Genomic DNA, 13,606 nt, shown 5'->3' with positions numbered 1-13,606 from the left:
AGCACAGCAAATGCAATTGTTATTATAATAAAAAAACTGAATCAATGAACATTACAAGAAGTGTGGATAAACATAGGTGAAGAAATGCCCTAACAGATCTTTAAAATGATTATGCTTGTCCCTTCAATGGCTCTTTCAAGTAGGCGTTTGTCATTTCAATTATTATGTACGAGAGACTGAGATCTTTTATATCTGTTCCCCCTATGGAGTATAATTCGTAATGAAGATATCTTACGTGAAACTGCTTCCCAAATCATATCCACAGCATCATCAGGCTGGGAAGGATAGTGATAGTCAAAATGATGAGCAATCTCCTTCAATTTTTCCCACATTCTGGTCCAGTTGTCTTGCTTGATTCCTCGAAGAAGATTCAGTAGGTAACCCTTCTTTACCGCATCGGATGCACGGACAAATAAGCAAAACTGTGAGTAATCCAAGACATCCTCAAATGGTAGCTCAATCTGATCGCTAATAATCACAGGAACACAATGACTCGCAATGGCATCAAAGAGGCGATTTGAGGAAGGGGTGTCTCCGGCAATATTGAGGCAGAACTTGGATGATGCCATCCCTTGGCCTGCGCTGCTAATTCCCTTCCCTTGTATGCTGCCAAATGTGAAGTGTATGTCTTTCTCATCTTTGAGAAGGTAATACAGTTCTTGGCGAATGAATCCTCCCTGAAAATAAATTTAAAATCAAGATCAGGTTGATCTACATGGAGTAAGATATCATGATGCAATTCAAAAGAAAAAAAAATATTGTTGTCAAAATTATATGGATAACCATGAAAAAAAGAGAGGAAGAAAGCAATGATGACAAAAAAGGCCATCATAACCACCATAAAGAACTAGCATTAGAAACTTATTGTGTCAATCATATCCACTTGATATTAATTGACAGCGTTCTTCATATACATTACATAAATTGGGTAAGTTTTTGGTTTTGCGACACTGAAACTAAGTATTTAAATCAAATCTTGCCATTGCCCTATACATTTTGAATATTTCCCATATGATGAAGTGTAAGCAATTACAAACTGTTGTTTGCTTGGGAACCCAGAAAGATAGATTACTACAAAACTGGTACAGCTTGGAGGACCGGAAATCTATATCTATAGTACCCTTCCTCTGTTTTGGCTAGGAAGTACCCATCCTATATGAGCGGTAATAATGGTACATTTGATGGCATATCCAATACAATACGGATTTGGCTTTGATGCTGTAGAAAAAACTACAGCATAACAGTCCAGCTTTAATTCCAAGTTTTTCATGAGAGAGAGTGAAATTAAATCTGGACCGTTGAAAAAACTACAACACATATGCTGTAGTTGTTTTACGGCACCTAAGCCAAATCCAACGGAACATTCTTGTGGACAGACCAAGAACCATTGTAATGGTGTTTATTTTATGCGGTTATAACCAAGTTGATCTCCAGAGCGATCAGTAATAACAAAAATCCCTTGCCCCACTCATTTTTGGTATTTCTACAACAATCAGAACCAGCCATGACAAAAGTGTAGATCAGTGATACCTCCAAAGTAAATCAACAATCACATTTGTTACTCTTCCTTTCAACTTATTATTGAAGTTTGCGACTTTGCTATTACTGTGTAGTGAAGGATAAGATAATCTAAGTTTTCTCCATTATGCAGTACTTATTATGGAGTCCTCAATTCACATCTAAAGTCATTTCGATATTAAATTCAGGGTGCTAATCACAAAGCATTTCATTATACCTTCTTCATTCTTATCAACCAATTCCACAAGAATAAAAATACTTTAAAGCATGTGGTGATTAATTCCAAAATTGGGGGATAGAATAAGTCCATACAAAGAAGAGAGATGTCGAGATGAAGCAGTAATGATTCATTGTAAAAGGGAAAAGAAGAACAACTCACATCTTTCCTATATATTGCACCTTGGAAGTATGCCAATATAGGACGTTTGTCAAATGGTGCAGATTCACCATTGGAAATGGTCCTCACTAAATGCCGGTAAGGAGCAATTATATCTTTCCCAAGATTTGCAATTTCAACTGGGTATCTTCCAAAATCTGCGAGTACAAACCTGGCTGACCCCAACTTGCTTCTTGCATCTAACATGCTATTTGGATGGTGGGCAATAATTAAATGATCCTTCCCACCCAATCGCTTCCATTCCTCCCGACCCCTCAAAAACTGAACCAATTTTCTCTGCAACATCTGATTAACACTAACTTTCTCCTTCCCATGAAGCTTAGAATGTTTGTTGTAACTCAGAGATGAGAAGAATGGCACAAAAATGACATCGGCTTGACTTGAATTCTTCACTCTTATGGCACTGCAAGGTCTAAGAACATTTGGGGTGTTGGACGACAGAAGATCAAGGGTGAGCCAGTACTCTATACTGTGTTGTAAATTCAGCCCACCTGGGTATGATGGGATTCGATTTGGATTATTGACATTTGGCCATGTTTGATTCACCCTTCCCTTCCAACCCAATAATCCAAAGTGAAATTCAGGAGGCAAGTCATACATAAACACCCTCAAGTGAGCCTGAGAAGGGTCACAGTCCATCTTTCTGTGCTTTCCTGGAGAAGGCATTTTCCTACTCGAATTGTTTACTTGACATGCCAATTTTCCACTTCTCACAGGCCTTTCGACATTTATTTGTGTATCCCCAGAAGGGGTGAAAGGACTAGTAATTTGTTCACTTCTGACATTGGGTTTGAAGTAAACTGATGTGCTATTAACAAGAATACGCTCAAATACTGATCTAGGTATGATAGAATTATTGCTAAATTCAAGAAGGAACACAGATGAAAGGATCAAGAGGAACATAGAAATGGTTACTAGGTAGAAAAAAAGCCTCGAGGAAAACATGTTTTTCTCCGACATTGGTGAAATTCAGGAAAAACTGTTCTGAGTTCAGAAAGTTAAACGAGAGAGCAAGAGCTGCTAGACTACAAAAAAGTGTTTAGCCAATGGCTGAGAAAAAAATATAAATCCAAGCCAAAGAGTTTTTAGCTTCTAATTGCACCAATTTAAAGGGACATAAAGGAAGACGACTTAACCCCTACCCAGTAACAAGATCACCTTAATTTCCAAAAGCACAGAAAGGAAACCCAATTTTCATTGTGAAAAGTAACTCATTTTCTGCCTTTAAACCCTAAGGGGTTTTGAAGAAGATCACAAGGCCTTCTTTTTTGCCCAAAAGATAGTCATGGACTACATCTGTGGTAAACTTGCCAACAAAAAGCTTCCCTTTTTGGATTCGTCATCAACGCAAGTGATCAATCTGTACACAAAGTTTGAGGAATGCTTGATTTTGAGTTTTTTTTTTTTTTCAGCTGAAACAAGCGTTTATCTTTCTTGTGGGATTTAATTTAGAAAACTAAAAAGAGCAACATTACACTGAAAAATCAAGATTTTATCATCTGGGTTGTCAAAGATATACAAATCGACAAACTGGGTTGATGCGAAGTTGCAAGATGAGTACCTGATCGATCATTTTGGGATTCCAAGAAGACCCCATGGACCTGAAAATACCACCTCTCGAGAATGCACAGGGACGAAGTGAGAGACACGTCTGGTACAAAAGGTCTTTTGACCCTGTATATATTATCCTATTTTCTTCATCTTTCTTATGGGATTTAATTATCAAAGAAAATTAGACGATCAATTTATTTACGCTTTTCTCTTGGCTTTTCATGAAATTTAGACATGGAAACAGAGAGAGAGAGAGTAGATACAACGGACCTTTCACGTGTCCATTGTTCAATTTTCATGTCATATATTTTATTGATTTTTTTTCCTTTCTTGAAGCAATTGTCTCATCAGTTTGCCGTAAAAGTAAACTCATTTGGGATTTTTATATTATATATGATTTTACAAAATGCAATAATAATATCCTAAGACGGTCTCATGCAGCAGCGGTGGGCCTGAGAGAGAGAGATTGGCAAAGCTTCATTGATGGGTTCTGTACTTTTGGTGCAGAGAATCAATCTGGTGGGTTAGCTAATTTTGAAAAAATTTCATGCAGAAGATGGACTTGCCACGTGTAAAAGGATATAGATGTAAAGGGTAACATCGAGAATCTCTTTTCTAAAGAAGATGCGCCATTTTCATCCCAACAACTACGAATACAAGGGTGGAATTTGACTCTTTTTTATTTTTAATGTAATTTAATAAGCACATAAATATATAATCTTTTTGGCGTGTTTATGAATAATAAAAATAGACAAATTTTTAATTTAGTCATAATTGTTTACAAAAGTTACATATCTATAAAATTTTCTTAAAAGAAAACTTTCCTTTGAATACAAAAGTTTCTTAATTTGCTATATATATATTTTAAATTACAAAGATTTGATATAAGAGTAGATATGTCATATGGGGTGGAAAATTAAACATTTAACGGGCCACGATATAAAAAATAGCATTTTTATGAGAAATGCTATTTTTCCTTGTTTTGTCCAATTCTATTTGTTTTTTTTTAATTGAATCTATTATTGAATCTGTAGAATCCAATGATAAATTTGGACGAGAGTTTAAAGAATAACAAGTCTCATTTTTATAGGAGTTTTTAAAAAAATTTTGGGGTTGTTGAAAACCCTCCAAAGCCCTATGTAGGTTCGCCCCATGTATGGATGGATAAAGATTTCTCATAACTTTACTTTCAAATTGATTAATAGTAATTTAGACAATAAATGTAATTAAATTTTTATAGGACTTATCTACGGGAGTAAGTCCCGAGCAACTCATCTTCATACTCAAATATGTTAGTAGCTTCATAAGAACTCATTTACATTTGTTGGGAATTCAAATCCAAAATATACTAACAAAAATGATAAGGTGCTTGTTTGAATCATCTTTCTCTTTCATAATCACATAGGGATATATATGAGGTTTGGACAAAAAGAGAGGATTAATTTATGGTTTAAATTAGATTTTATAGACTTAGTAATGTAAAAAAAAAATAATAATAATAAAAAATAAAATTGGGCTATGAAATGAAAAATTTTCAATTCACTTGAAATGAAAAGAATTATATTTTGAAGGAAAAAGAGGATGTATAATTCGGGTTGAGGATAGATTTGTTGTCTTGACTTTTGGATTGAGGATGAAATAGATCGGTATGAGAGCTTAACTCTCACGACCGAATTTTTAGTTTTTAGTCGTTTTTGTTTTTATTTTTATTTTGTATTTGGGCTATCCATGTCCTAGATCTAGTCTGCACGAAACAGATATGTTCCTTAAATGTAATTGTACATAGGTTAGCGGAAGCTTGAAGTCATTTTTATGACTTTGTAGCCTTTATAGCTTTTGGCTATAATTTTTCAGAGCTGTATGCTCTGTGATGTAAGAGCTTTACGCTCATGAAATTTCATCGATGAATGTTGCATATTTTTTAGAGGAAAAAAAAAAAAAAAACTAATGCCTTTTAAAGGGTTTTTTTTTTAATATTTTTTTTAATGTTTTCTAACGTGACACAAAAATGAAAATAGTTTGAGCATTTAGTATTTTGAGTTATTTATTAATTTTTTCTTGACATCGTTCAAAAATAAGAAAGAAATTATAATGAAAAAAAGTTTTGCATGAAAGAAACTAGAACTAATGGGCCTATCTTTCTTCAATTTTTTTGTATGTAAACAACGGGCTTCAGACTATGGGACGATGTTTGTTGTGGGCTTTCATACAGTTGAGCTTCGAGCCAACCCACTTTTCCCAGTTGAATCTTTTAGGTTGGGCATGGTGGCCCAAGTTTCATCAATGGTTCAAGATAGCCCAAAAGATGTTAATAGAATTTTATTTTTTATTTTTAATTTCATTTAATAGTAGAATTTATCATACGGTCTAAATTTTATTTTGTTGCATTTAACTGTTTACGTATTATTATATTATTATTTTTAAAATAATTATTATATTATTTTTAAAGGAAAATGTTAAAGTCACAACACAAATCCAACTTATAGCCAACTTTTCTCTTACGTGTCATCTAAAAAAAAAAAAAAAATTGAGGGAGAGGATTTTGAGATTATGACAATTTTGAAAAAATGACAATTTGTTTGGTTTAAAATTCAATTTTTTTTTTTACATATAAGAGAGAAGTTGGCTATGAGTTGAGTTTGTATTGTGTCCGTATCAAACCTCATTTTTAAATGACACAACAATATATTCACCATCTTACAATAAATACACCACTAAATATGTAAAATATAATCTACACCTTGAAATTCAATCTCTCCCTTGGGCTTTTGAAATGGAGAGGATTGACGTTCTCCATGCTGACATTAAAAAAGTACAAATATTTATAGGTTAAAATAGTGGCTTTGTACGTTAAATCATTCTCTTTTTTTATTTTTGTTTTTCATTTTCAAAACAGAAATATTAACAAACAACCTAAAACACATATTCATCTGGCAGCATTCCTACTGCTCCGCCACCTCCTCCATTTGTTCGGATTGTTGGTGGAAAGGATCTAATTTGTTAATTTTAAGCTTGTTTAGTTACTTAGTTGTTTAGTTGGTTTGCTTTGTTCCTGTACTTGGAAAAAAAAAAAAAAAAAAAAAACACAGAATACTCAAAATTGATTTCACCTTTATTTCACATCAAAATCATGAACGGAACTAGAAAATTAACTTTAGGCGTCAGACTACATTAAAATGTTTTTGAGGCTAAAAAAAACAAAAAACTTCTAGCTTTTAGAATACTTTTTCAAAAAAAAAAAAAAAAAACCCTCCAAACGTATTAACAATTTATTTCTGCATCTATATGTTCCATGAATTATACATTATTATTAAAAACTAATACAAGTTTTATTCATAGAAGAAATGAAGATGATTACATATGACGGTGACTGAATTTGGTTACTCTGCTCTCATAACAGAGGACAAAACCCTGAGGAGCACTAGTAGAGTAGTAGTGAAATTAATTCCCATTTGGGTAGCTAGAACATTAACTGGTCATTAAATTGATGACCAGATTAATCATACATAGAACCAACAATAAATAAAAATGAATTAGATCTAAATCCCTGTTTGGATTCCAGGAAAGAAAGCATTTTCAACTTTCAAGGGCATTTGGGTCCTCCACGCTTGGTCTTCCAGTTGTTGTAGCAAGGGCAAACAGCCTTGTTCCCATAGTACCCAGGAGGCACACAGAGGCACTTGGCACAGCACTTTTGGCAGAAGAACATGCAGGGTTTGTGGTACTGCGTCTGGCTGCATCTTCTGGTGCACTGTGATGGGCATTCTGCTCGTTTTATATTATAAAAAAAAAAAAAAAAAACAATAAAGATCATTAATTGTGTTAGAATATTTATGTTTACTTGCGCAGTAAACAATCAAGATAATAAGAACACAATGTAGTCTTATGGGCTATTCAGAGTAGTGGACGTACGTGAACTCTTAAGACTTCCTGGCCCATATCTCCCCTGAAAAAAGGTAAATATTTTGTCAAACTACTAGGAAGATTTGCAGAAGAAGAAATCAATATTTGTCATAGCAGAAGAAGAAACTTACACTATCCAGGTGGTACTGGGCTTCTTTTGCCATGACCTACAAAAGAGAGAAAAAGACATTAACATTTTTTTTTTTTTTTTGTTCACATGGACCCCATTGCAGTGATGAGTAGAGAGGAGAAAGAAGTTAATTAATTACCTGGGTTTCAGCAGCCATGGAAATGCCAAGGAGAGCTAGAAGCAGAATGCAGATAAGCTTGGGCATGGCCATCATCATCATTACAGGGCAAAAAGAGAGAGATCTGGATGAAGTTGGGTGGGTAGTGTGGGGCTTAATTCAGAGTGCAAAGTAGAAGTGGCTATAAATAGACCATTTTTGAAGGGGCTGGACAGCAGATGGGAGTACTTATCTAATCTATTAAAGAGACACCTTATTTGATCCATGTGGGGGACATATTCCTTCCCACATTGTCCATTTAGCTTATGGATTTGGGTGAGGTGCAGTAAAATTTGGACCTTTGGAGAGAGTGAATTATGGAGTCATCGTTCGAACTCATTATTTTTTGCTCTAATATCATATTAAATCATCGTTTATCTCAAAAGCTTAAACCGATATGATATGGTAAATTTAATTGTCTACTTTATATTGTAACACTCACGCATGGATTCAAACTTCTCCTTAATAAATAAAGTAAAACACATAAAACATTTAATTGAAACGAAAGGTAAACTTTGAAGTTATGGTTCGAATTCAAAACTATTGGCTCTGATATCATTTTACTCAAAGTTCTGATATTCAGAATTAGAGAGATATAGATTTTTTTTTTTTTGTTTGTTTATAATTTGGTTCAAAATATGCCAACTCAAACCCACATAATTTTCTGAGCTGGGATCAAATATCCAACTCAGTAACACCAAAAAAATAAAAAATAAAATCATGCTAAGATAGTAAATTAAGTAACAAAAGTTAGATATAGTAGGGATTTGAAACTAAAAAAAGTTATGAACTAGCTTTAAAAAAGTTCAGATTGACAGATCCACTTACAAAATAGTTGGATAACCCTTTAATGGCTCCATTAAATGAACATCTAAATAATTTATTTTTGAATTAATTCAAATATGGATAGGCAGGTTCAGCTGCCAGGCCTGGTAGTTCATCAATAATGCATAACACAATCACAATCACAATCTCTTTTGGTTTTAGTATTATAATTTTATAACAAATTTACCTGATAATTCACTTCTTATAGAATTTGGGTGCTCATAAACTATCTTGTTAGCTTGTAAACGTGGTAAGTAATGTGTGAACTATCTTTTACAATTTTCAATAAAATTTTGACACATCAGGCAAAAACATCAAATACAATAGAGATAAGAACACTGTATCTTTAATTCAAATCAATTCCATAGACTTTTCTATTCATTTTAACCTAACGTTCACCATCCATCTTCAAAGTCTCCAAAACCAAATTAAGATGGTGGTTTTGTCGATTAATATTTTGTTTATGAAGTAGTTTGTCAATAAAAGAGAAATTATTTGGTATGAATGATTATATTATTTTTTGATATTTTAAGTTGCGGGCATCTGCTTTTTATTGAAAGGTACAAAACACCTAATTGCAATTTAAAAAGGGTAAATTTGTAACAGAAAGGCCAAACTGATAGTGAAATAGCAACATGGAGAGTTAGTTATGTGTAACAGAAAGGTCCCATGAACAGAAAAAGTCAAGCAAATCAATCATTAAAAAAAAAACAGTATTTATCATCAAATGAAAAATAGTTGTGCTACTAGCAATCTCACCAGTCACCCCCATCAAGCCTCAACAACAATCAAATGGAACACACGTGGAGATGGTATGAAGAGAGGCAGGTGACGTGGCAAAATCATAGAGTGCCTGAGCAGGAAGGTGTATAGAGACTCAAAGTAGTGGAAAGTTTGGGCAATGGGACAATAATTTATCATCCATGTGCACATATCTGAAGCCTGAAGAGAGCACATGGAGGTAAAGATGCGCCAAAACGACAGCGGTGCGAACCTTTCGCTGTAACCCATCCGCTCTTTGTCTATTTGTGTTTCCCATGGCCCATCACAACCCAGGCTAGTCTCTGTTGGGCTCACTCCTCTTTAATGGTGGGCCTCTCTCTCTCTCTCTCTCTCTCTAAAGAAAAACCAGGTTTATATATAATTTTTAAATATTTTGGTATCAAACAATCATATGAAACAAACATAAAGATATTTTGAAAAGCATTAATAATTTCTACCGGCAGGGACAAAAAAACTACATACATGGGCCCCCCTTGTATGTTTCTAGTTGATGACGTCATTGAGTTGTATTTGAATTAAAAACAAGACGCTTTTCTGTTTGGGGGGATGGGCTTGTCTTCGGGCTCAATACAGTAAGGCCCGAGAGGTGGGCCGGGTCAATCCACTTCCCTCCCCCATGAGGTGGGCCGGATCAAACATGGGAGGGGCCACTGAAATCGGGGCCCAAGGAGTGGAACAAAAAACGAGGTACAATAGAAAGCGGACAATCCTAGTACATCCACGTGTTGGGGTTAATTGCAGGCTGTATTTTTTGGTCTATCTGCTCAGACGTGACATTGCAAGGACATCATTCTATTATGGTTTATGGACTTTGTACCCAAAAAAACAGATTTTTCTTCTTTATTTTCCTATTTTCTTTTGCAGCCCACGGCCAGGCTGGAATGGGTCGGGATTTTTTGAAATTTTCTGTTTGAATTTTATGGAATCCGGACAAAAATTAAGAGAAAAGGAGGAAAAATTAAGGGAGGGGGGGGGAGACGAGCTCCGCACTCTAAGTTGATCGAGATACCTAGGTGGGGTGGCAATGTCGTGTCGTATCGATGCATGCCAATAATCATTTAAATTAAGCGATTTAAACTTCTCAATCTTATCCTCTCAATTTTTGTGTTGAGTTTGTACGTTGTGTCAAAAATTGTAACTTTTATGTCGCATCGTCTTGAGGCATAGGTATAAGACTATATAAATTAATCCTAACTCAACTCATGTAATTAAATGAGTAAAACCCTTAAAACTTAATTTGCTATTTTTGTGTTAAAATTTGTATTAATTCGTTGATTATGTTAAAAATTACCGACCTTACTGCGCCAACCCTCCTCTTTCGTTTCATGAAATTGGGAAAAAAAAAAAAAAATTAATTAATTGATGAGATTCCCTTTTACATGGAAGAGGTGCACTTTTGAGGAGGTACACCCTTTCACTCATTAATTGATAGACCCTTTTGGCTTTTGGTGATGCCTTGGGTGCCAATTATGTGTGATGGGGTTCGTCTTCTTTGTTGCTTTTCATATGTTCCAACTTACAAGGGGCTTCACGCCGCGGCCCTACTAACTCTCTATAGTGGGCCGACTTATCCATATTCTTCCTTTTCATATATATATATATATATATATATATATATATATATATTTGACATGTTTATATAAGAGGGAAATGTGGGATTTAAATTAGTGACTTCCGCTTCATAAAAAGTGTGATTTTCAGCCGATTGAGCTATTCCTTAAAAACTCATTTTCATATTTCAACTAGGTCCAGTTGTCCTTTTCTTGTTCTTTATTTCTATGGGCGCTTTTTTTTTTTAATCTGTATTAATTATTTGATACGAAATTAATAGGTTATAGTCGAAGAATTTAATCCGTTTAATTAAATAATTTAAATTAGAGTTGACCTATATATTTATATACCCTTGACTAGCCACGCAAACATGATAATACTCGGCCAACGGTCTGGCTTTGTTAACTACTTTTTCATTTTCTTTAATTTTTTGGTTTCTGTTTTTAAAACAAACACACTAATAAACAATCAAAAAAATGTTAAAAAGAAAAATAATAATAAAATATCAAAAACACAAAACATTCAAAATTATTAGCACTTATATGTCACATCACAATACTTTTTTCAAACAAAAATAAAAAGACACCGTTTGAAAAACATTAACAAACGGTGCCAATAATGTCTAAATCTTTAGGCCCTTGGTTTTCAGAAAACCCATTACTCCCTGCAGATTTTTTCACAAAAGAAAATGTTGGAGCCAGCTGGTTTAACCATGACTATTTACTTGACTAACCAGCTGGGAAGTTTACTCCTCCACCAACCCTGGTGGCCCTTTAGGCTTATAATTAATTTGTAGTGCCGTTTAGACCACGGGTGTTCAAAGTCACGAGATCTTTGGGAAAAATACCAACAGATAATTATTATTATCATATCATGTGGATATATAATATTCTGGTTTCAACAAAAGATTAAAAAAGGAAAAAAGAATGATAAATTATGGTTCATGAAGCAGATTCATGAAGTGATCATCGACATTTTTGGTAAGATTATTCCTTCTTACATTCTAGAAACATAAGTATATTGCTTTCTGATTCACCATTGCATATGTTCATCATATAGTAAAAGGACCAGCAGACAAGAAGGCAATATACTGCTAATAATCTCTAAAAACAGACATGTGCAACTTTGACATATATACTGGATGTTTCTTGCTGTATGTCAATAGGATCTGGAGGTGGGTCACCAAATATATTTGGATAGTACATACACGAGTAAATTTAATAAATTCAGTTGGTTGAAATAAATCCATGCCAACATGCATATTTTGACTCGTTAAAAAAAGGGGGACCAAAAAAAAAAAAAGTTTGCTTATAATCTTGATATATATATATATATATATATAGCTAGACACAAGAAATAAGAAAGATATCTTTACAAGTACTCCAAATGTTGGCTGTGAGTCAACTAATACATCTATTCAGCAGCACTGTTAACAACTCATTCACTAGCTTGATGCAACATATCACCTTTTTTTTTTTGTCCAAATGCATGCTTTCTTCTCTAGCTGCTATCAAGCATTTTCAGATTTTATATCTATCCCAGGAGAATAATGTAGATTTTTTCAACAAATAAAGTAAATTTATAGATGTGCAAAAGTAGTCCAGACATGTCAAGGAAAAGATATATAATATTGTTTACGATAATGCTATTTAGTAGATTGGTATAAGACTCGATATGTGTCAGTGAAATTAATGCAGATCTTAAATCATAGTTTATTAAAAAACATTATTTGTGTTGTTTAATATTGTTTGTTGTTTTCTGAGAAATTTGAGTGAGCACCCAACACAAACAAGGGTGAGTAGTTGTACCGTTGTTCTACGATGTTAACTACTGTGTGGGCTATTATAAGTTGGGTTTGAGTAACTTGTGGTTGTGGGCCTTTCTGGATATGATATTCCAAAATCGAAATGATTGTTGCAAAGAGAAACTATATTTTATAAGGAAAGATTCCAATCTCTGGCTTCCAGAGAAAAAAAAAATGACAACTTACCCAAGTGCCTCATTCGAGCCTTTCATTGCAGCACATTTCTTCCGGCCAACTCAAACTAACTACCTTTTGCTTTGTTCAAGTGAAGTGAAGAAGATTCTAATTGTTTAATTATTGTATCTAGAACATGTATTCATAAACACTTCAATTCCTTTTGTTTCAATGATGAAGTAATGGTCTATCAGTTTATATATAGGAGTTGAAGTTTCTCCTTAATTTCCTCTCTCTCTCTCTCTCTCTCTCTCTCTCTCTCTATATATATATATATATATATATATATATATTGCATTCAAAGAACAATGGTACCATTATTAGATAACTTTAAAAAAGAAGAAGAGAAGAAGAACAAATTGGGCAATTCATGGTTTAGGTGTAATAAATGAATAAGAATATTAATCCATAAAGGCTCTAGGATATTCCTTTTGCAATTCATGCATTAGATGAAATAAAAGAATAAGAAATAATCCATAAAACGGCCTCTAGGATCGGCTATATATATAGTTTGCAAATCGCTCATCGATTTGGTTGCAAATTCTTAACAATACTTGTATTTGCAGCAAAATGAAAATCTACATCTCTTTTTTCTTTCATTTTCTTATGTTATAAGAGAAGTAAGATTGAAGAGAAATGACAATGAAGTACTTGATGAAGTTTGATTTCTGAATATCTTAAACATCGATCAAAATCACAATACTTTAAAAAGTATGATTTTTTCTCTTACAAAAAGAGAGCCATATGATGATCTGTTGATGAAAATTTACAATTTCACACAAAATAATATTCACACATGAAAAAGGGTATTCA

At 33.7% G+C, this 13,606-nt stretch overlaps 2 protein-coding genes across 2 annotated transcripts; both read right to left on the bottom strand.

Moving 5' to 3' along the window:
• Positions 1 to 3,716, bottom strand: LOC132176659 (Exostosin family protein). Its single transcript, XM_059588928.2, has 3 exons — positions 3,477 to 3,716; positions 1,898 to 3,275; positions 1 to 677 (listed from the first exon to the last, which is right to left on the bottom strand). Exons 2-3 carry the CDS (start codon positions 2,873 to 2,875, stop codon positions 156 to 158), a joined length of 1,500 nt encoding a protein of 499 aa, XP_059444911.2. The 5' UTR covers positions 2,876 to 3,275; positions 3,477 to 3,716; the 3' UTR covers positions 1 to 155.
• A 3,041-nt stretch (positions 3,717 to 6,757) lies between these two features.
• GASA6 (Gibberellin-regulated family protein) lies at positions 6,758 to 7,846 on the bottom strand. The gene is made up of 4 exons (XM_059587884.2): positions 7,639 to 7,846; positions 7,501 to 7,536; positions 7,379 to 7,412; positions 6,758 to 7,231 (listed from the first exon to the last, which is right to left on the bottom strand). Exons 1-4 carry the CDS (start codon positions 7,717 to 7,719, stop codon positions 7,050 to 7,052), a joined length of 333 nt encoding a protein of 110 aa, XP_059443867.1. The 5' UTR covers positions 7,720 to 7,846; the 3' UTR covers positions 6,758 to 7,049.
• Positions 7,847 to 13,606: the final 5,760 nt, after the last annotated feature.

Source organism: Corylus avellana, chromosome 3, assembly GCF_965113065.1.
Source record: "Corylus avellana chromosome 3, dhCorAvel1.hap1.2, whole genome shotgun sequence".
Taxonomy (NCBI): Eukaryota; Viridiplantae; Streptophyta; class Magnoliopsida; order Fagales; family Betulaceae; genus Corylus; species Corylus avellana.
The sequence above is the reverse complement of the archived record's forward strand: the minus strand, read 5'-3'. Positions and strand labels throughout refer to the sequence as shown.